Raw genomic sequence first — 20,051 nt, 5'->3', positions numbered from 1 at the left:
GAATGGTGGCCTAATCAGCAGTGAACGGCGGGGTGCTTCCGTTAAAGAAAATCAGACCATTAGGGGACAAGAGAGCGAGAGAGGCGACCTTCCGGTGGTTGTAGTTGAGCAGTGGTGGCTTCATTCAGCAGTGGTTCCCTTCGGTGGCTTTGGTTCCACTGGTCACTGGGCTTGAGGGAGACAGTAGCGCAAGGTTTTTTCGAGTGGAAGTCGAGTGTTGTGAGTGAGGTTTTAAGAAGATTTTTTTTTTTTTTTTTTTTTTTTTCTGTTTCTCAAATGGAAAGCAAAGTGCTTTTTTCATCTGGTTCGTTTAGTAAAAGCATAAAAACAAATCGAAGAATACATACAAGTTCTACTCCAAATATGTTCGAAAAAAAAAGAAAAAAGAAAAAAGAAAAAAAGAAACCAACAGAAGTAATTTTCTGGACTGTTGCTATACAGCCTCCTAGATGCCTTGACAACTATGTTCTAAGTATTTGCTTTTATTGTTTTAAGCCGAGTTCTTGCCTTTTTGTTAGCTTTGCCTGTACTGTGCTATACTTTTCTAACCCAATTCTTAGTGATGAAAATGTTCATAAGATGTCTAGATGTACAATAAATGAGCCATTTTTATTTTCTGTTCCCCGTGTTCCTTTTATTATTTTTCTCATCCTAATATGCTGCAACTACTGCTACTACTGGTTTCTTTCACTTTGAAATTATGCAATTTTCCTAAATTTTTTACCTTTTCATTTTTCTAAACAGATGGTCTATGTTTTATCTATCTACAGCAAGAAAGAGAAATACCATCGAATTACGGTACGTTATCTCTCTTTGCTCAATACCATAACCAATCAATTTTCCTATTTTTTACTACTTTGTGAGTAAAAAACGTTGCATGTAAAACTGTGGGATTATTTAAATGCAGTTATCCCTTGTTTATATCATCAACGTTTCTGTTACAGATAGGTTGTCATTCAGTAGTTGTTACGAATAAATTTTCATTGATTATGAGATTGCCTGAGGCTTGGGCTATTAAACTAATCCAATTTGAAACTCAAGTAATCCCAGCAGGTGTTTGAAACCAGGCCCCAAATTTACTTTTCTTATGGTTGGTTGCATTAGACATAATATTATATACTGTTTTTGGTGTCAACCTGTACTCTCAAGCTCTTAGAGTAGGACTCAAGAAGACGCATTTGCAAAGTGACTTTCCACCTGTGAGGAATAATAGGGAGCTAATAGGGTAATATAATAAGAGAACATAATTCAGAGAGCAAGAAGTAATAAAAATCGAAATTTCCAGAATAATGAAGTTTACAAAAATAAGGACAGCAGGGTGGTAACAAAAATTACTGGTTGAGTTTGAATCTTATCCAGATCTATGATAAAATAACAAAAATTTAGAAAATCTCTAGGGAAATAAGAGGGATGATTAAAAGAGATGTAGTTAAGATTGTTCAGTGGGGCCTAGGAAGACTTTATTTTGGCCCTATGAATGGGTTTTATGAGCCTTGGGCTTTTTTTTTTTTTTTCTTATGCCTTTTCTTTTTTTATTTTTAAATTTTGATGTAATATGTCTCTTTATTAAGCCCTCTCTCTCTCTCTCTCTCTCTCTCTCTTATCCCCACAGTTAGAGGTTTCTTTTCTTCACTCTCTCTTACTCATTAATGATGTAGCCCTTATTTAACAGCTCGAGCTTTTGAGATTAGCTGTTGTAACATGGTGTCAAAGCCAAGAGGTCGGGTGCTCGATCCTTGGTAAGTGCGAGGGTTTGTAATATGTGTTGTTGTGCCCCTACACTTTGTGCCCATTAGTGATGGAGGGCTGGTAGGGGTAGGGAAGAAATCGCTGAGAGGGGTCTCAGAGTTGTAGGAGAGAGGAGAAATCGCACTGAGAAAAGGGGAGGGGGGAAGGAGAATCGCACACTCGCCCGCAGGCTTTCAAACACTTACTCAATTCATATAATCTTCAATCTGTCTTTCTTAATCGATTACAAGTGATGGAGAACCCTTAGGGAAGGGAGGGGAAATCAGAGTAGAGAGGGGGAAAAGGAGGATCACACTCACACATTCATTCAATAATCAAATTGCTCTCTAAAACTTCAATCGATTACAACTAATATATAGGAAAATAGGAACATGAAATTAGAAACGTAACTGGAATGGAAACTAGCCTAAACTAGGAAACAACTATAAAAGGAAACCAAAGTAAGGAAATAAATCCTACTCCTACGTTCAAGTCTGGAAACTAAAAGCATGAAATAAAATACTAGGTAAACTACTAATTTTATTTCCAACCCTTGTTGGACCAAAACCCTGGGCTGGACCGGTTCTTCTTGGCTCTTGGCTTCCAAAGTCGGTCATGCTGGTCCAACCAAGAAAGGGCAGCCGTATCTGCATCAACTCTCCTCCTCTGAAAAGAACTCGACTCCGTCGAGTTAGGGAAAGGACCGAGGAGACCGTCTGAAGGAATACGCTGAATGAGGAATGATCCCACCATCTTCTTGAGCTTAATTTCAGGGAGATCTTTGGCAAGATGAAACTTCATAGTCTTGTTGGCATGCTTGAAGGCATAGGTATTGGCATAGCCACAATGCTGTACCTTCTTATCAAACAACCAAGGTCGACCAAGAAGGATATGGCACACCTTCAGAGGGAGGACATCACATTGGACTGTATCCTTAAATCCACCAATAGAATATGTGACCAAGCACTTATCTGTGATTTTGAGATTAGTGTTGTTCACCCAAGCAACCTTGTAAGGATTAGGATGTGGTTCTGTATTCAATCCCAGCTTACGAACAACGTCTTTAGAGACAACATTAGTGCAACTGCCTCCATCAATGACCAAGGTTAGCAACTGATCATTGCACTTCACACGAGTCTGAAAAATACTACTGCGGCGCCAATCTTCATTTTCAGTGGCCTTTTGAGTGGTCAACACATGACGAATGACATAAAAAGGATGTTGGTCATCGTCACTGAGAGTGTCATTGACTTCACCTGTTGCACGCTCTTCTCTTAAATCAACTGTGTCAGAACCAAGTTGCTCTTCGGGAATATATGGTATAGGAGAATCCTTATCAATAAAAGCAACCAAACGGCTGGGACATTGGGCACTGATATGTCCAAATCCATGGCATGAGTAGCACCGAACTGTAAATTTTGAAGAATCAGAAGGTTTATCTGAACCACGCCAAGGGGGTGAATATGGGCGAGTAGGCCGTGAAGATGACATTTCAGAAACATGTCGAGGTGGAGAATACGGCCGACTAGGTCGTGAAGCCATAGATGTAGCACTTGCCTGTGGCTTGCTAGATGACCTCTCTTGGGTAGGAGACTGTTGCCAAACGGAACTAGTACCTCGAGAAAAAGTATCTGCAAAATTTCTCCGGTTGTATGGGCGTTTCAGACTTTCCTCAACCTAATATGCTACTTGTACGGCGTCTTCCATGATAGGCAATCGACTAGATGCAAGGGCAGCACTAAGTTGAGGGTGCAAACCATTGCGAAATTGGGCCACTAAGACTTCTTCATCCCACTCAAAGTCAGAACGAGTGGCCAAATAATAAAATCTAGCAACATACTCTTCAACTGTCAAATTCTCTTGTTTCAACTGTGCAAACCTGAGATGCATGCGTTGCTTGTAATCAGAAGGCAAGAATCGCCGATTCATGACTTCATACATTTCAGCCCAAGTAGTGACCAAACCAATGCCTCGGGTTCGGTTCTGTTGTTGTTGCTTGATCCACCAGACTCGAGCCGTGCCTTTCAGTTTGGCCTCTGCAAATAGGATCTTTCGAGCCTCAGTCAACCCGTACCATCTGAAGAATGTATCTAAACTGTGAATCCAGTCAAGGTACAATTCTGGATTATTGTCTCCATAAAAATCATGGACATCCAGTTTTGCTGCTCTTTCTGCTCCATCATCATGTCTACCAGTCCCATATGGTGGTGGAGGTGGTGGTGGTGGTGTATGATGTGGTGGTGGTGGTGGTGTTACTGGCAGATCCTGTGGAGTGGTGTTGGAAGAATCCCCAGACTGAATGGGACTCTTTCCTTTATCTGCTGCCACCAAACGATCAATAGAAACTTGCATAGATTCCACCATTGTTTTTAGGGACGTGACCATGTTAGTGAGAGCATCAAATTTTGTATCAGTTTCTCCTTTATAGGAATTCAGTTGCTGAACAACTTCACTATTGGCTACCATGGCGATGATTAACAAAATAGCACTCAAGAATATATGGTAGAATAGGAAATAATTCTTTTTTTTTTTTGGGAAGGGCAGAATTGTAATTACTTGAGATTCAAGTAAACAACAAAAGGGTGTATCACATATGGGCAGGGGTCTAATTGTAAATAAGAAAAAAAAATGAGGGGTAGAAGGAATTAATAGATAAAAGAGGGGTAATTCCAGAAAATCAGAAGAATTAAGGGAAGAAAAAAAAAAATTCATATGGTAGAAAAACAAAGGTTACTGTGGCCGACTGAAGGGGCAGTGAGGAGGAAGGAGAAAGAGAGAATCCAGGTGATCGACTGAGATCCGGTGAGGTGGCCGACTGAAATGGTGTTGGCTACGGCAAGTAGAGGCGGAAACCAGCGATCGCCGACTCCAACAATGGATCGTGACTTACATGGGGTTGTGATCAGCGGCGGTGACTTCAATCAGCTGCGGGGGCTTCGCAACGACGAAGATCGACGTGCAGCGGGAGGCGAGAAACTGGGAACCAGGTATTTCTCTTCGTCTTCTCTCTCTGCTTCTACTTCTTCTTCTTCTTTTCTTCTTGCTTCTATCTCTCTGTCTTCTCGACTTTCCTTCCCCTTCTTCGTCGACTTTTTTTTTTTTTGGCTGTCGGACAAAGAAAGAGGAAGCGGTAGGGCAGGGAGGGTTTTTTTTTTTTTTTTTTTCTTTTCTGCTATCGCTTTCTGCTTCTTCTCTTCTTCGTCTTTTATACTTTTCTTCCCTACTTCTCTTCTTTTCTTCTTCCGGATTCTGATTGTTTTCTTCGTCTTTTTTTTTTCGTTGCTACTGGCAGAACCCAGGGACGACGATCTTTGTCGCTTTCCTCTTCTTTTTTTTTCCTGTGTTCTCAGTGTCGGTGGAATCAGACACAGAGAATGGGAAGGGAAGAAGAAAGATGGGGAAGGAATAGGATCCTTCGGCTCTGATACCAAGTTGATAAAGAACCCTTAGGGAAGGGAGGGGAAATTAGAGTAGAGATGGGAAAAGGAGGATCACACTCAAACATTCATTCAATAATCAAATTGCTCTCTAAATCTTCAGTCGATTACAACCAATATATAGAAAATAGGAACATGAAATTAGAAACTTAACTGGAATGGAAACTAGCCTAAATTAGGAAACCACTATAAAAAGGAAACCAAATCAAGGAAATAAATCATACTCCTACGTTCAAGTCTGGAAACTAAAAGTATGAAATAAAATACTAGGTAAACTACTAATTTTATTTCCAACCCTTGTTGGACCAAAACCCTGGGCTGGACCGGTTCTTCTTGGCTCTTGGCTTCCAAAGCCGGTCATGCTGGTCCAACCAAGAAATGGCAGCCATATCTGCATCAGGATGCCTTTGTGTATAGTGTTCCTATTTCTTGTGTTATACAAAATTGATGTCCTTTCTGACTTTTTGATTGTTTACATAGTTTATAGTTTATGTACACTTATCACGCATGGGATCATACATGTTTATCAGAAAAAAAAATAGCACAAAGCAAAACAAGGGAAGAGAAAGAAAAGAAGGGGAGAAGAGCAGAGCTGAAGAGGTTCGAATTGCAGACTGTGGACTGCGACTCTGTGAGCAACCCAAACCCTTCTTTGCTTCTGGTGACTCCTGCGACAATCGTTCTGCATAGTATGCATGCCTAGCAGCCTATGTCACCTACGTGACAAGACCATAGTTGTCAAGGCGTCGCCTAGGCGTCCAGGCGGTTTGCCTGGGGCCTAGGCGACAGCCGCCTTGTTGCACTACATGTTGCCTTCTATTTCGGCACTTGTTTATGCCAAATATCATTTAAGTAAATATTTTTAATATTTGTTATTTCATTTAATTAAGATATTATTCATAAATAAGCAAATACCCCCTATTTGAATCCAATAAAAATAGTTTAAAAATCAAATTCCAAAAGGATAAAAAGTCAACCCCCTAGTCCAAGAACAAAAACTGGATTTTGGTTATAGGGACGATTTTCAACTTTTAAATGCTAGGGTTTTTCTCAATTATGAAAATTTTATAAATTCTATCATGTTAAAACATTGCTAAAAACCAAAAGTCCGGTAAAAAAATATTTTGTTTTGATATTCATAAAATTATTTTCATTCAAGCGATTTTAACAGTATTCGCGCACTTAAAAATAAGTTTGACTGAAGCATTACTTTGTCATTGCAACTCAGATTTAAGTAATCTTAGACTTATTAGAAAGCTGGTTTTATATTATAACTAATACAAAAAGTCTCATGTAAAAATAAAATCATTTGACCAGTCAAACTTATTATAGAATTAGAGCATTTTTCTAAATGTTGATTTTTTATAACTTAATATGACTTAATGTTTACTTTTTATGATTTGATGTAGCTAAATGTTGATTTTTAATGACTTGATGTGGCTTAATCTTGATTTTTTTATGATACAAGGTATATATAACTTACTAAATAATGTTAGAAAATTGAAAAAATAAAAAATAACACTTGTTCGCCTTAAGGCGGGCGCCTTCTCGCCTAAGCGCTTAGACAACCCTCCACCGCCTTGGCGCCGTGACAACTATGGACAGGACACCTGGCCACCACCTTGGGTCGCCATGACAACCATGTGTATGACTATGAATTTAAGTCAGAGTAGGACTAACTTTCATCATCTTTTTATTTTTTTAATTTAACAATTTAAAGTTTAAACCTTTGGATCATATTTTGATTTAGATTAGAATTAGGACCAAAAACATGGCTATGGTTTTTAATGGGTTAAGAGAATGGTTCTCTTCCAACAGTGTGATCGCCAGACCACCTTCTTGCAGTTACTATTATGGTAGCAACAACAGTTCCAGCACCTAATCAATCCAGTCAATCAGTTCAGTTTGCTTAGTTTGACTAAACTTAAAGCTATGAATACAGATGCAGCTATTTTCAATTGTTTTACTACTCCTTCCAGTAAGTTTTGCTTTCATCTGTTTCCATATCATTTGCAAATTATAGAATTTCATCTCAGCCCCACAAAATATTGACACTCCCAATTTATGCCGACTGTTTCTCTATTAGTGGGCCCATCACCTGCAGGCGGTCAAAGCGCTCTGCATCAGTAGGGTTGAACAATGATCGTGCAAGAAGCTAGAAAGGGCCCTCTTGTATTACAGATAGAATAGTGCACTGAAGATCAGTGGTGAAATCAAAGGTGGGCACAGAGCAGACAGCTAAGAAGAGTACCAATAGGTGGCAGGCAATCCTTTGCTAGCAATATTTTATTTTCTTTCAATGCTTTAATTTAATAATGTTCAACTATCATGGGAGATTCATTATTTTATAAACTGAATTAAAGAACTGACCAATGAGGCAGGATTGAAGGAAGAATATAAGAATATTAACAGGTGAAATCAAAGGAATGGGAAAATCCTAGCATAGTTGTCAAGGCATCGCCTAGGCGTCACCAAGGCGACAACTTGGCATCCAGGCGGTTTGCCTGGGCCCAAGTGATAGTCGCCTTGTTGTACTGCATGTCGCCTTGTGTTTTGACACTTATTTATGTCAAATATCATTTAAGTAAATGTTTACTTAAGATATATTCATAAAGAAGCAAATACCCCTTATTTGAATCCAATAAAAATAGTTTAAAAATCAAATTCTAAAAGGACAAGAACTTAACCCCCCAATCCAAGAACAAAAACTGGATTTTGGTTAAATGGGTGATTTTCAATTTTTAAATGCTAGGGTTTTTCTCAATTATGAAAATTTTATAAATCCTATCATGTTAAAGCATTGATAAAAACCAAAGTCCGGTATTACAACTCAGGTTTAAGTAATCTTAGACTAGTTGGAAAGCTGGTTTTATGTTATACCTAATATAAAAAGTCTCATGTAAAAATAAAATCATTTGACCAGTGAAACTTATCATAGAATAAGAGCATTTCTCAAAATGTTGATTATTTATAACTTAATGTGACTTGATTTTTTATGCTTTGATGTGGCTAAATGTTAATTTTTAATGACTTGATGTGGCTTAATGTTGATTTTTTATGATCAAAGGTATATATAGCTTACTAAATAATATTAGAAAATAGGAAAAATAAAAAATAACATTTGGTCGCCTTGTTCGGCTTAAGGCAGGCGCCTTTTTCATCTAAGCGCTTATACACGCCTTTTTCGTCTAAGCGCTTATACAACCCTCCACCGCCTTTGGTTCGCCTTGGTGCTGTGACAACTATGAATCCTAGGTTAGTATTGCTGAAGCAGCAGAATATAGGATTCATTTCATACGAAACCACAGGTATTCATTTATTTCTCTCGGAATACTAGAGGTGAAGTCAAGAATCAAGTGTAGATGGACCCTCAATCAGATCCAAAGACAAGTTCATCCAATCAACCCGATAATGATAAAAATAGTCATGAGCAAAGTGGATAAAAACCAAGGAGAGGGAATGGAGGTTGTGCTCCAAAAACAGACAAGGCAGAGCAAAAAGAGGACAGTTATTTAATTCCACAAGACTACAGTAGGGCCTTAAGGGGATAATAAGGTGTGATAGAAGCATAGTTGACCCTTGGGTAGGGCTTCAAGGGGATGGGGAGGTTCGAGGGAGAAACAGAAAGGAGCCCTAGGCTGGAGGTGGTGTTGATGCCGTCCACACCCCCAGGAGGTGGAGGGGGGTCTGTGGACGAGCCCTACACGTTCGATTGCACCCTAACAGAAATGTGGATGGGCTATGTTGGTTGTGGCTTTGGGCTCTGTTTTCTCTGTTTTGTTTTCTTTTATATTCTTACTGGGAAAGATTTCAAAGCAAGATTTCACAATCCTTAAGAAAAAGGAGAAAAAAAAGTGCTTATATTTATTTTTAATCAAATGATGGGTGCCATCTTAAAAGAGATAGCATTATTAGAATAATTATCCAACCAAATCAAAATACCAACCTGAGGATAGCGGATCTCTTCTCCTCAAGCAATCTGCATAATTCAACCTTTAACCACACTACCTGCAATAGTTGTATCATGATTAAAACAAGAGTGAAACTTCTAAAAGAAATTGATTAAAACATCATACTAATTAATACTTAATACAATGAAAACTACATTAATTACTTTCTTTATAGTAATCTTCCAACCAAAAAGATGAGCTGAAAAAAAATGGGACATCCCACTATCAAACACACGACATAAATAACTTATGTTCGCAATGTTGAGGAACCATCCATGCTGCAAGGATTATTCTACTATGTATCTCAGTCAAAACATCTCAACTCCAACATTTCATTCAGTTTAACTGCCTGGTAATATAAGATCTAGTCTCACTATCAAGTTAACACCTAGTCATTGAAAACCTTTTGGGACAAGTTGAAACGTAAACTTCAGATAGGAGTCGAGGACCAGTCTACCTGAGAGAGATGAAGGAAAGCAATGACATTAGATAAGAAGTAAGCCATATCAATATACGTAAGTGGTGATAACGAAAATGTTTTTTCTTAAGCCTGAGGGGCAGTGAGCAGGGTAGGATAAAGTGAAAAAGAAAGGTATTTGAACCAGGCCAGGGCTGAGTCCCTATGTAGTCTTTCTTTTTATAGGTAGTGGGCAGAGTCGCTTAAAGCTTTTTAGTGGTCCACTACCACGTAAAGGATAGCAGGCTGTCAAAATTAACTACTCAAGAAGCCTTTATACATCCTCTTTCTTCCTTTTTTTCTTCTTATTCTCCCCCCCCCCCCCCGGGGGGTATCATAAGTATGCCAACATAGTAAAAGCATTGAAACAAAGATAGATAGATATATATACAACTCTACATATAGCAGCAACAAGTGGACTTCAAGAGATTTAAGATGCATACAAACCATTATTATACTAGGAAGGAGGACAAAATGAATATCTGTAAGTAATTAAAACAAAGTAAGCACCTGTTCTTGAAGATCAGGAAGAGAATCTGCATCCCCTGTTAAACTGCTAATCATTTCATCCAAATTAACCGACCCTGATTCAAGAGGACATATATCCCCATTTGTCTGTAGATCACCAAACCTTTCTGCCGCATTTGTTTCTTTTATCAATGACCCAGGATCATGCTTGAAGCTGTATAGTTTGGATGCAAGACCCCGGGAATCTCTCCCGACACGAATCCCTTTGGACCTTTCCTCCATCGCAGCTATTATAGAGGGTCGATGTTTTTCTCTCAACTCTTGCAATCGAGCTTCATTTATGGTTTGGTAACCCATGCTAGCCGTCAAAACAAGTTGGCTACTGTCAAACGTTGAGCCAGCTAGGGACTGCAACAAAGTAACAGCATCTCCAGCATCCTTAGTTGTAACCAATGCAGGACCTACAAGAAACTGATTGAATTTAAGTTTGAAAATTACAACAAAACCTACAGGCAGTAGTGGCAGTAGTGAAATTCTGTTAATTTTTTTCCCTAAAACAAAGTATATCAATCACAAAACCAAGGTTTGATTTGCCCAGTACCATATAACTCCATCAGAGCAAGAGTTGTCCGAAAGAGCATAACACGATTTCCTTCAAACAAAAGCACATCCCAGACTCGAAGAACTGCAGTCAAAGAAACCCATCAGAAGGTAGCAATGCCTTGTAGCAAACACTCTACCATAAGTCCATATCAACAATTTATTAAGTGAAAGGGAAGACAAATAACAAAGGCCCATTACAGAAGAGTTATCAGGAACTTTTAAAAGAAATTGCATATATTAAACAAAATTTAGAACCTGACCACTTTCCCAAGGAAGCATATTTACAAAAATGGAAAGGAACCAGGGTCCAGTAACCCATGCCACCTGCACTCCCAGGTAATCAAGATGATTAACTGCACCAGAAGCATATATGGAGTAAGAAACCACTCAACCTGCTGCATATAGGTGGGAATATTGGAAACGGATGACAATGACAATACAAACCCAATTTGGGAAACTTCTCGCGCACTAGGTCCTCAAAAACAAGTTGGTCCACCTGAAGAAACAGTACAACCTCAATAATCTTTAAAATGGCTAACATATGCATCCATTTAGTGATAGTTGTTCACTAATTCCCAATGTACGAAAAAAATTTTACCAGACAACTCTAGTCGATTAAAAGCAGCAAAACAGGTGCTACCTGAGATTCAATCATTTCCTCTGAGTAATAGCCATCAAAGTAATCATCGATTATACCCACAAGAGCCCTGAAAGATTTTACATAAACTTAACATCCATAAAATTAACAGTCAACATACTCCACTTATTATTAAGACAAATACAATGTCACCACACTTGCAGATACACCATGTTGAGAAACCACATGAATTTATTCTCAAAAAATAACTCAATTAATAATAATAATTGTTATAACAATTTTACTTTAATGATCCCGCAGTCTCTAACCAATCTTGCATATAGCAATTCAATGGAGATCATAGTTGTCATGGCATCTAGGCAACCCAAGGCATTGGAGGGGGCATGGACACAAGGAAACACCAACAAGGCAACCAAGGGGACCAAGGTGTCTGGACTCCAAGGCATCACTTAAGCGAGGACTTGACTGTGATGGAGATACCTATTGAAAAATTGATAAGGATAAATGATCTTTAGAAAGCCTACCAAAAGGCATTTTCCTCGGGCATAAGAAGTAGCAACAGGCCAGCAAAGAAATTCATCGCCTGCATTTGCATAGAATCCAACAAACATGTGCATTAATCAATATCACATATGGACAATTGCTTCCATGAACTGGAAAAATAAACTAGAGGTAGCAATATCAAATATAGCCCAAGTGTAAAAAAGTAATAAGAAACATAAAAGTTTTAAGATAAACTTTTGTGATTTTCCTATATGCTGAGGAATACAAAAATAATTTGGTTCTTCTTCTTTAGGCATGAAGAACAAGACCCCATTCAGTTGGGAAAAGGCTTAGTTGTTGTTGTTGTTCTTTATGCATGAAGACGTTAGACTGTTATAATCCTTCCGCAGTCAAGAAATATACTGATTACCTTCAGTTCCAATAATCCCCAGAACCAGAAACATAGCTCTCCAATTTTTTTTTTCCTAGTTCAGCACTGCAATAACTCCACCCCGCTTTGGACACTTCCTTGCCCTTGATTCTGCTTTTGGTCCCTCGCTAGACATTACTCCAACAGTTGATCAGATTTGCAGCTCCAACATCATATGGTATTGTATTCCAATCCATCATCAACATTAACAACAATTGTTCAAATACACACAAGCGCCTCAAAAAGATGCCAAATCTATGTTCCTTTAAAAGGCATTATCCAAGTAGTCTAACTTTGGTTTCACCGTATTTCACTATTTTGCAAAATCTTCTTAACGCATTGATAGCACAGTAATACCGTCTAACCATCATTCTGAACACATTTCTAGGTTGCCAAGTTCTGGTATTTTACATTAGAAAGATCGGGTTTACAGTGTCCATCATCAAGGATTAATTAGAAGCAGACGTAAGTATTTCCTCCAGCATTCCAGGGTGATTATGGCAATAGATTCCACCACTCATCGGTCAAGTGACACCATTTGTGAGCCCCAGATGCAAAAGTAAGCCCTAAAAAATCCTTAACTTTCACGGAATTGATGCAATAGCCACTTGGCTACTGTTGCCAGTGGGCATGATTAAGTGACTTTATATTTCGAGAACACTGAGATTCCGCAAAATCTCGTGAAATCTTTCAGTTTCAAGACGTGTCAAAATTGTCATGCGATACTAAAGAATGTCCAAGCTTCAACCGAGGTATTTGCCAAAATTAAGGTCATATATTTCGTTGACATTTTTGGCAAGATGTTACTTTGCTTTTATTGTAAAAGCAAGGTATGGAATTAAAATCGAACCATTTCATTCGTTTCATCAGATTTCGAGTCATGGTTCAAGATTTTGTTGATATTTTGCAAAACTTTGCGAAATACTTCGGTTTCGCATGCTGTCAAAACAAAACAGCCTATGATACTGAAAACTGTCAAGGTTTTGACAGAAATTTCGATATAAAAAGACACTGTTTCGAGCTAAATGGGACAAAATTTCAACCCATTTCGTTCACTTCTACAAGTTTCACCACAGAAGGGGTTTTTGCCTTTTTGAGATCTTAGCCAAATCACTGCCGTACAAGGTTGGAACAAGTCCTTGGGCAGTAGAGGAACGCAGCGGAAGTGATCGCTGGAAGATTTGTGCAAGATCCACAGTCGGAGGCATATCACTTTTCCCCAAAACTAATTTTAGCAAAACAAAAAAGGATCAATACTTGGGTGGTTGCCATTCAATTTTTTATATATTACAGGCCATAGCCCGATCTATGACTCTACGGAGCCAGAATTTATTTTTTGTTCTTAAATTCTTTTTAAATTTTCAGAGATTTTTTTTTTTCTTGCAACAAATTTTTGAAAAATATAAGGTAACTACTAAGTGTTTAGAGCTTAGTTTTTCTATATATTTTAGACATTGTTGGCCAATCTACGGCCTCATGAAGTCGGGATTTTTCTGGTCCAAAAAATAATTATTTTAATTTCTGGATTTTGAGAAGTATAGAAAAATCAGAAACATAGGGTAAACATTTTCTATTTTGGTTTAAAAATTAACATTTATGAAAGTATTGTCGTATTATTTTTTGGATGAATTATGTTATCATTATTTAAATATATATATATATATATATATATATTTTTAGAGCTAAGGAAAAACTATGAAATAGTTAAAAGATTGTGATAGTGATTACATGCCTGTTGAGGTAGAAACAGAGGCAAACAGGAGACAGATATGGCAAACTAAGGCAGCGTGCTAAGTCACACATTAGGTGGAGAGAGTTTGAATTGCAGAGATGGGGAAAGGAGCTGGTTCCTCTAGCTCTAGAGCGGTTGTACCAAAGGCAGGGAAGAGCAGAGGCAAGTGGAAATGCCTTTCAGGAGAACACAGAGTGTGAGGGCAGTCCTACCACAAGTACCAGATGATGATGATGATGATGATGATGATGATGATGAAGATGATGATCCCATTGAGGTCTTTCAGTAGGATCCTATCATACTTAGGACAAGATACTAGACCGAGAAAGCTTAAGCAAGTCTGGTCTGATTGGAAAGGTAAAGTGGGTGATATATCGTTTCAAATTTTTTTCTTCCATCATAGCATCCCAACTAATGCCATTGAGGGACCATACCATCAGGGCATGATTGACATTGTGGGGAAGGCTAGTCCAAGAGTGAAGGGGCCCACTGCATATGAATTGATGAATGTTTATTCGCTACATCAAAAGGATTTGGAAGAAAATATTAATATATTGAAGGGGACATTGGAGAGCTATGGAGTGACTGTGATATGTGATGGTTGGACTGGACCCACTAGACAGTCCATCATCAACTACATGCTCTATTGTGATAGAACTATCTTCCTGAAGTCTACGAATGCATCTAAGGGGAAGAAGAATGCAAAGAATATTTATGAGTTGCCCAAAGAGGTTGTACAAGAGGTGGGGGTACAAAACGTCATACAAGTGGTGACAAACAATAGGAGTAATTTTAAGAAAGGTGTTGAGTATTGATGCACAATAGTGGGTACCACCTCTTATGGACACCATGTGCAGCCCACTGCATTGACCTCATTCTAAAGGACATGGGGAAGAGATCTATGGTAGCGGGTGTGCTCAAGTGGGCAAGACAAGTGACCACATTTGACTACTACCATAGATATGCTTTCCAACTACTGAAGGAGAAGTACGATGGAGATTTGGTGAGGCCTGGCATTACCCGATTTGTCACCAACTACACTACATTGAAGAGCTTTAAGACAAAGATTGGTTTAGTTGGAGGGATTTGGGTTTGCCATAGGGTAGGGCAGCACAAGCGACCATATCTAGTATCCAGTTTTGGCAGAACCTGAAGAAGGTCGTTCTTATACTTTAGCCCATGATAAAGGTATTGACGATGGTCGAATCTCAGAAGAATCCTATCTTGTCACACCAGAATGCGGCCATAGATATGATGAAGGAATGCGTGATAAAAGCGTACCTCGTAGTGGGAGGGAGTACCTAAAGATTGTTAAGGATCAGTGGGAGAAGAAGTTCTTGATGCATCCAATGCATAGTGCTGGTGAGTTTTATATTTTTATTTCAAGGTACTCAAGTTAATTTAAAGTAGTTGAGGAAATTTACATTCAATTTACATCGTCATTTCCAGCATATTATCTCAACCCAGGTACCAATACAAGTGTAGAACTAGGATGGATCAATCACTAATAGATGCAGTGGAAAATGTGGTGACCAAGTTGGAGGCAAATCCAAAGTTGAGGTGCAATAATGGGGTGAGACTTAGTGGTTTGTTAAGTATTCATAAGGATGCAATTATTAGATAGATAAAGACCTTTAGGGATAGCAATAAAGGTGTTCTCCAAGACATGTTCCTCTTCCGAATTCAAACAAAATTGGAGTACATTCTCATGCATTCACTCCAAGATGCGGGATTGATTGGGTCACGCACGGTTAGACCAACTGTTTATGTGCGTTATAAGTTATAACACTAGAGACCAATTGGTGTACGTGCATTATAACATGAGACTGAAGATGCAGCACAATAACATCCGTATGGCATGGAGGGTGATAAAGATCAAATCGAGCTTGCTAACATTTTCTAGGTGGAGTTGGATGATGAGGAGGATCCCTATGTGAGTGGATGAGCGGTCGAGGTGACTTCTCATGGGTCGGTCTGGATAGACTTGACCCCAAAATAGCTAGTCTGTTGGGTACTAATGTCGATGAGTTTATAACGTCTCGAGAGGTCCGTGTTCATTTACAAACACTCCAACCTTTTGAGTCTCAAGCTGGTAGGGATGATGTTGAGGATGTCAATGGATCGCATTTTAGTGGCCACACTAATGATGGTGATAGGGGGGTAATAGATTTCCAGGGATGCACGAGGGTACGACAAGCCGAAGCCTAAGACTAAGCTAATATGTTTTACAGGTGAGAGTTAGTTCCATTATGACACATAGGATGTTAACCACGGTGCACATGCCCCCCGACATGTGCAAGTTACTCGAAAGGCCTGCGTTGATGATTCATACCACCATCTAAGGAGGAGGATAGTATGAGATCAATGGATTTTGATGCTACAAGCTTGACTAACACTCTCAGAGGACTTCGAGCATTTCATTTGTCATACTATAACATGGCCAACTTTTGTAATGCAGTTGAAAGATAATTTGATTCGACAGCAGTAGCAACATTCTAGTGGTTTTGCCACCTGGGGAGGAGGATGATAGCATGGAGTCCATGACTTTGATGCTATGAGCTTGACTAACACTCTCAGAGGACTTCGAGCATTTCATCGGCCACACTATAACATGGCCAACTTTTGTGATGCAATCGGAGGATAACTTGATTCGGCAACAACAGCAACATTCTAGTGGATTTGATCTTGTCCGGACTCAATGTGGTACTAGGACTCTAGGACGGGTGAAATCTTTATAATTTTATGGTATGCTTTATGAAATTTTTATAATTTTATGTTTATTCATTCCTAATGCATATTCAAGTTGTTTTAATTGAATTACATGTGTTCTAGTGCTAAAACTTGTGTGAAATAGGACATATTAGAGAATGTATACAGCACAACACTACAGTACCCGAACTAGGCTCCAAAGTCAAACAACCATTTTGGGTGTATTTCTTAAAATCTAAGAGCTCCACTGTATTTAGATAGCCTTAAATAGGGGTTCCTAGAAGTTTTGGGACCTATTTGGGCCTTGAAACCCTTCACCGAAACTTCTTGTCGAAATTGTGCAAATTTCAACCAAAATTTCGGTTTTGGTTGAAATAAATCTTGAACCTTGTTCTGCAAGTGCCTTGAAATTTGTTCGTTTACTAGCATTATGAAGTTTTTTCTAGCCTTTGAAATTTGACTTGGGGTTGAATTAGAAACTAAAGCATTAGCTAGATGCTAATAGCAAAATGTTACCAACATGACACTACCCATCTTGAGATCACTCTATGTTTCGAAATCTTCAGTTACAAGTTGTGCTAGTCTGGTCATTGAAAAGGAAAGAGACAATGTTGAAATTGCTCCAGATGTACGATCTAAAGTAACTAGGTTCTCTAAACATATGCATCTGACCATAGGATCAACATCCTCAAAGTTTCTTAATAGATAACAGAATCTTTAAATTAAGGCACTACAAGCATGAAATAAAGCCTAAGAGTTTTTTCAAACCCATATACCTGACAGTAGCCAACAGAGGGGTTATGTCGAGCATATGCAGTAAGTAGACGCCTCAAAGCATTTCTGCCATCCTCATCCAAAGCAGGATGACCAGGGAAAGTCCGCGGCAAATCCTGCTAAGACAAACTTACACATCAGATTGACGGGAAACTTGGATGGTATTACCATGTAAACCAAGGTTGCACCTACAAATTGACAAGATTGAACTTTGAAGTTCAAAACCCATGCATCTAATGACCTTCTCAATCTGCCCTTTCCATTTTTCATTAGCACAACAATGGCCTGTATTTGATCCTTTACTAGTGCTATTGGAAGCACTAACAAAGTCCTTGTTAGGTTGAGCATTGACTTCTGTAGCCAGCATATCTTGGTAGTATCCATCCACTCGTCGTGCCTTCACACCCACAAAAGCTTGCCATAGCTGTAATTACAAACAAGGTTTATATAGATAAATACTTCCATCTTCAAGAGAGTCAAAAAGTAGGAGTTTTAAAATTTACCTCTCCTCTGAGTGCCATTGGCACTCCTCCACGAACTAAACTTTCTAGCTCTTCTTTCCAAGGAAAGAAAGGTTCCGGAGACACTGTATCATCACCACTACTTGGGTTCACATTGTCAACTGAGGAGGTGTCTTGAACTGGATCTAATCTTTCCACATCATAGAACTCATCATCATAAAACTCATCCTCAGAGTCCTCTTCCGATGTCCCTTTTGAGGGTCTTGCCTCTTCAATTGCTGAAAGATGATTTTTTTTTCCCACTCCTTGCTCTTCCTTCGGTAGATTTTTCCTCTTCTTAACACGGAAACTCATCATATCTTCAATGGAAATAAGGGATGTTCTAATCTGTGCCCAAATTTGAACCTTGTGGGTTTTCGTCTCCTTTTTGGCAAAAGCCTCTTTTTCTGGGACATTTTCAACCGAATTCTCAGCAGCAGATATTTTGCCACTGGAATCAATTTCTTCCACATTCTCCACAACAGTATCTGCTTCCTGCAAAGTTGCTTCAGTAAGTGATAATGCATTGCCTCCCTCCTCAGATATGCCATTTAAAGGCGGTTGAGCAGACTCTGCTTGCCTCTCTAGGAAATCTTCCCATCTATCTGACCTCTCCTCTTCCTCCACCTAGAAGTATTTAAGTGCAAGCAGAATCAAATGAAACAGGGCAAGCAACTTGTTTAGTTTTGTTCCAATATATTGGTCAGAATAATACGCTGAGGAAATCAAAATAGCTAGTACCTTGTAGATATTAGCATATTCTCGATATCTCTGCAAGTGCTGAGGTCTGACTGCAAATCCATAGGCGTCCCTGTTTACACCAATGCCTATTCAATATCGAAAATCCGGAGACATTTCAAACAAACCCATATAAACCACAAACTGAAAAAGACATTTTGCTCAGGACATGATCATACATATAATTACAAACTAGGAAAGAATATAATAACGAACATGAGATCGCTGAAACAAATTACCTGGACTCTTCGTCCAAATGACGCTTACTCACTTGGGACAACAACATCTTCGACTCAAAACTACAATCCCACCGCCCATAGCGCTCGGCATTGGCTCGAGCAAACTCAATTATAAAAAATCAGACACCGTTTCGGATTAAAAGTCCAAATTATGACCGACTAGACACAAATAAAATCCTAAAACCTGAATCCTCGGCGAATCGAGTGAAATTCAAAAGCAAGCTCAAAGGAAAAACAGTAATAAACTTCCTCCGCTGACTAATACCGCATTCATTTCTTCTCAACAAACCAAATTTTCAAGAAAGACACAAAAAAATCCGCGTATCTATCAAACACTGCTTTCATCGTGACGCAAAGAGATGAAATGTCAACAGCAGTAAAACGACCGACGGGATCGATAAGAGAGCAAGAATCACGGATCACATTACGTCCATTTACACTACTCCAACATGATTTATCTCCATCGAACGGGAAGCGATGGAAGGGGAAAAATAACAATATCTTTCCTTCTCGACACAAAATTGCGAAGATTTCGGGATTCAAGGACGCGTGTAGTCACGTAGACGCTGAGAAAGAGAGAGAGATGGAGGGTTTGAGATTTTGAGATTACCTCTTGTGCTCGAAAGTGATTAGAGGATTGAAGTTCTTCGTAGACGTCTCCTTCATCTTCGGTGAATGGATCGATCGATTTGATCTGCAGTGCGAGTTTTCAGTTCGTCGGAAGATCAGAAGATCTTGTACTCCTTGATTTTCTGCAACTGTATTTGCTCCCCCCAAGTTCCGAACTCCTCAGTCCTCACTTCACTCGCTCGCTCGCGCTTCCTTCCTCGCCTTTTGCACGTTTAAACGTTGGTATTCCCTGGTAGTAATCCACACAGAGGCACATGCACTGGCGAGTTTATCGTCACACGCCACATGATGGATTACATGATTTGATATCATAGCACCTTTAGCACGGATCCCAAAGTAAGGACTAGGGCGAGCTGTCTCTCTCGTACACCCCGAGACTATATCTAAATCTATGGATCGCATGTTTTTTATGTCAGATTAGAATCTTTCACCATTGACTAGATATATTGTTTTTTTTTTTTTTGGGTATAACATGTAACGGATTGTAGTCAATGGTTTTATAATGGAGTTCTTTTGGGCTGGAGTCTGGACGCAACACATGATTTGAACTTGTTTTTTTTTTTTTTTTTTTTTTT

At 39.0% G+C, this 20,051-nt stretch overlaps 2 protein-coding genes across 10 annotated transcripts in view; one reads left to right on the top strand and one right to left on the bottom strand.

Annotated features, from left to right (window-relative positions):
• LOC122057070 (protein ENHANCED DISEASE RESISTANCE 2-like) overlaps positions 1–20,051 on the top strand; it is a 125,705-nt gene that overhangs the window by 7,805 nt on the left and 97,849 nt on the right. For all 8 annotated transcript variants that reach the window (XR_006133447.1, XR_006133443.1, XR_006133444.1 and 5 more), the window contains one exon: positions 745–798. Coding sequence is in view for 1 of the 8 variants with exons in the window: in XM_042619065.1 (XP_042474999.1) it covers positions 745–798 (54 nt within the window). In the remaining 7 variants the exon portion in view is untranslated. The remainder of the gene's footprint in view (positions 1–744; positions 799–20,051) is intronic.
• On the bottom strand, positions 9,084–19,690 carry LOC122057073 (ecotropic viral integration site 5 protein homolog). 2 transcript variants are annotated; one of them, XM_042619067.1, is made up of 12 exons: positions 19,457–19,688; positions 18,611–18,680; positions 17,873–18,496; positions 17,611–17,793; positions 17,372–17,485; positions 11,766–11,824; positions 11,284–11,350; positions 11,088–11,139; positions 10,904–10,996; positions 10,642–10,725; positions 10,083–10,501; positions 9,084–9,173 (listed from the first exon to the last, which is right to left on the bottom strand). In XM_042619067.1, exons 1-12 carry the CDS (start codon positions 19,510–19,512, stop codon positions 9,099–9,101), a joined length of 1,896 nt encoding a protein of 631 aa, XP_042475001.1. In that variant the 5' UTR covers positions 19,513–19,688; the 3' UTR covers positions 9,084–9,098. The 2 variants fall into 2 exon arrangements, with proteins under 2 accessions (XP_042475001.1, XP_042475002.1); XM_042619068.1 differs by lacking the exon at positions 9,084–9,173 and having other exon boundaries at positions 10,334–10,511; positions 19,457–19,690.

This window comes from Macadamia integrifolia, chromosome 12 (genome assembly GCF_013358625.1).
Source record: "Macadamia integrifolia cultivar HAES 741 chromosome 12, SCU_Mint_v3, whole genome shotgun sequence".
Lineage (NCBI taxonomy): Eukaryota > Viridiplantae > Streptophyta > Magnoliopsida > Proteales > Proteaceae > Macadamia > Macadamia integrifolia.
Note: the sequence above shows the minus strand (reverse complement) of the source record. Positions and strands in the feature narration are given on the sequence as shown.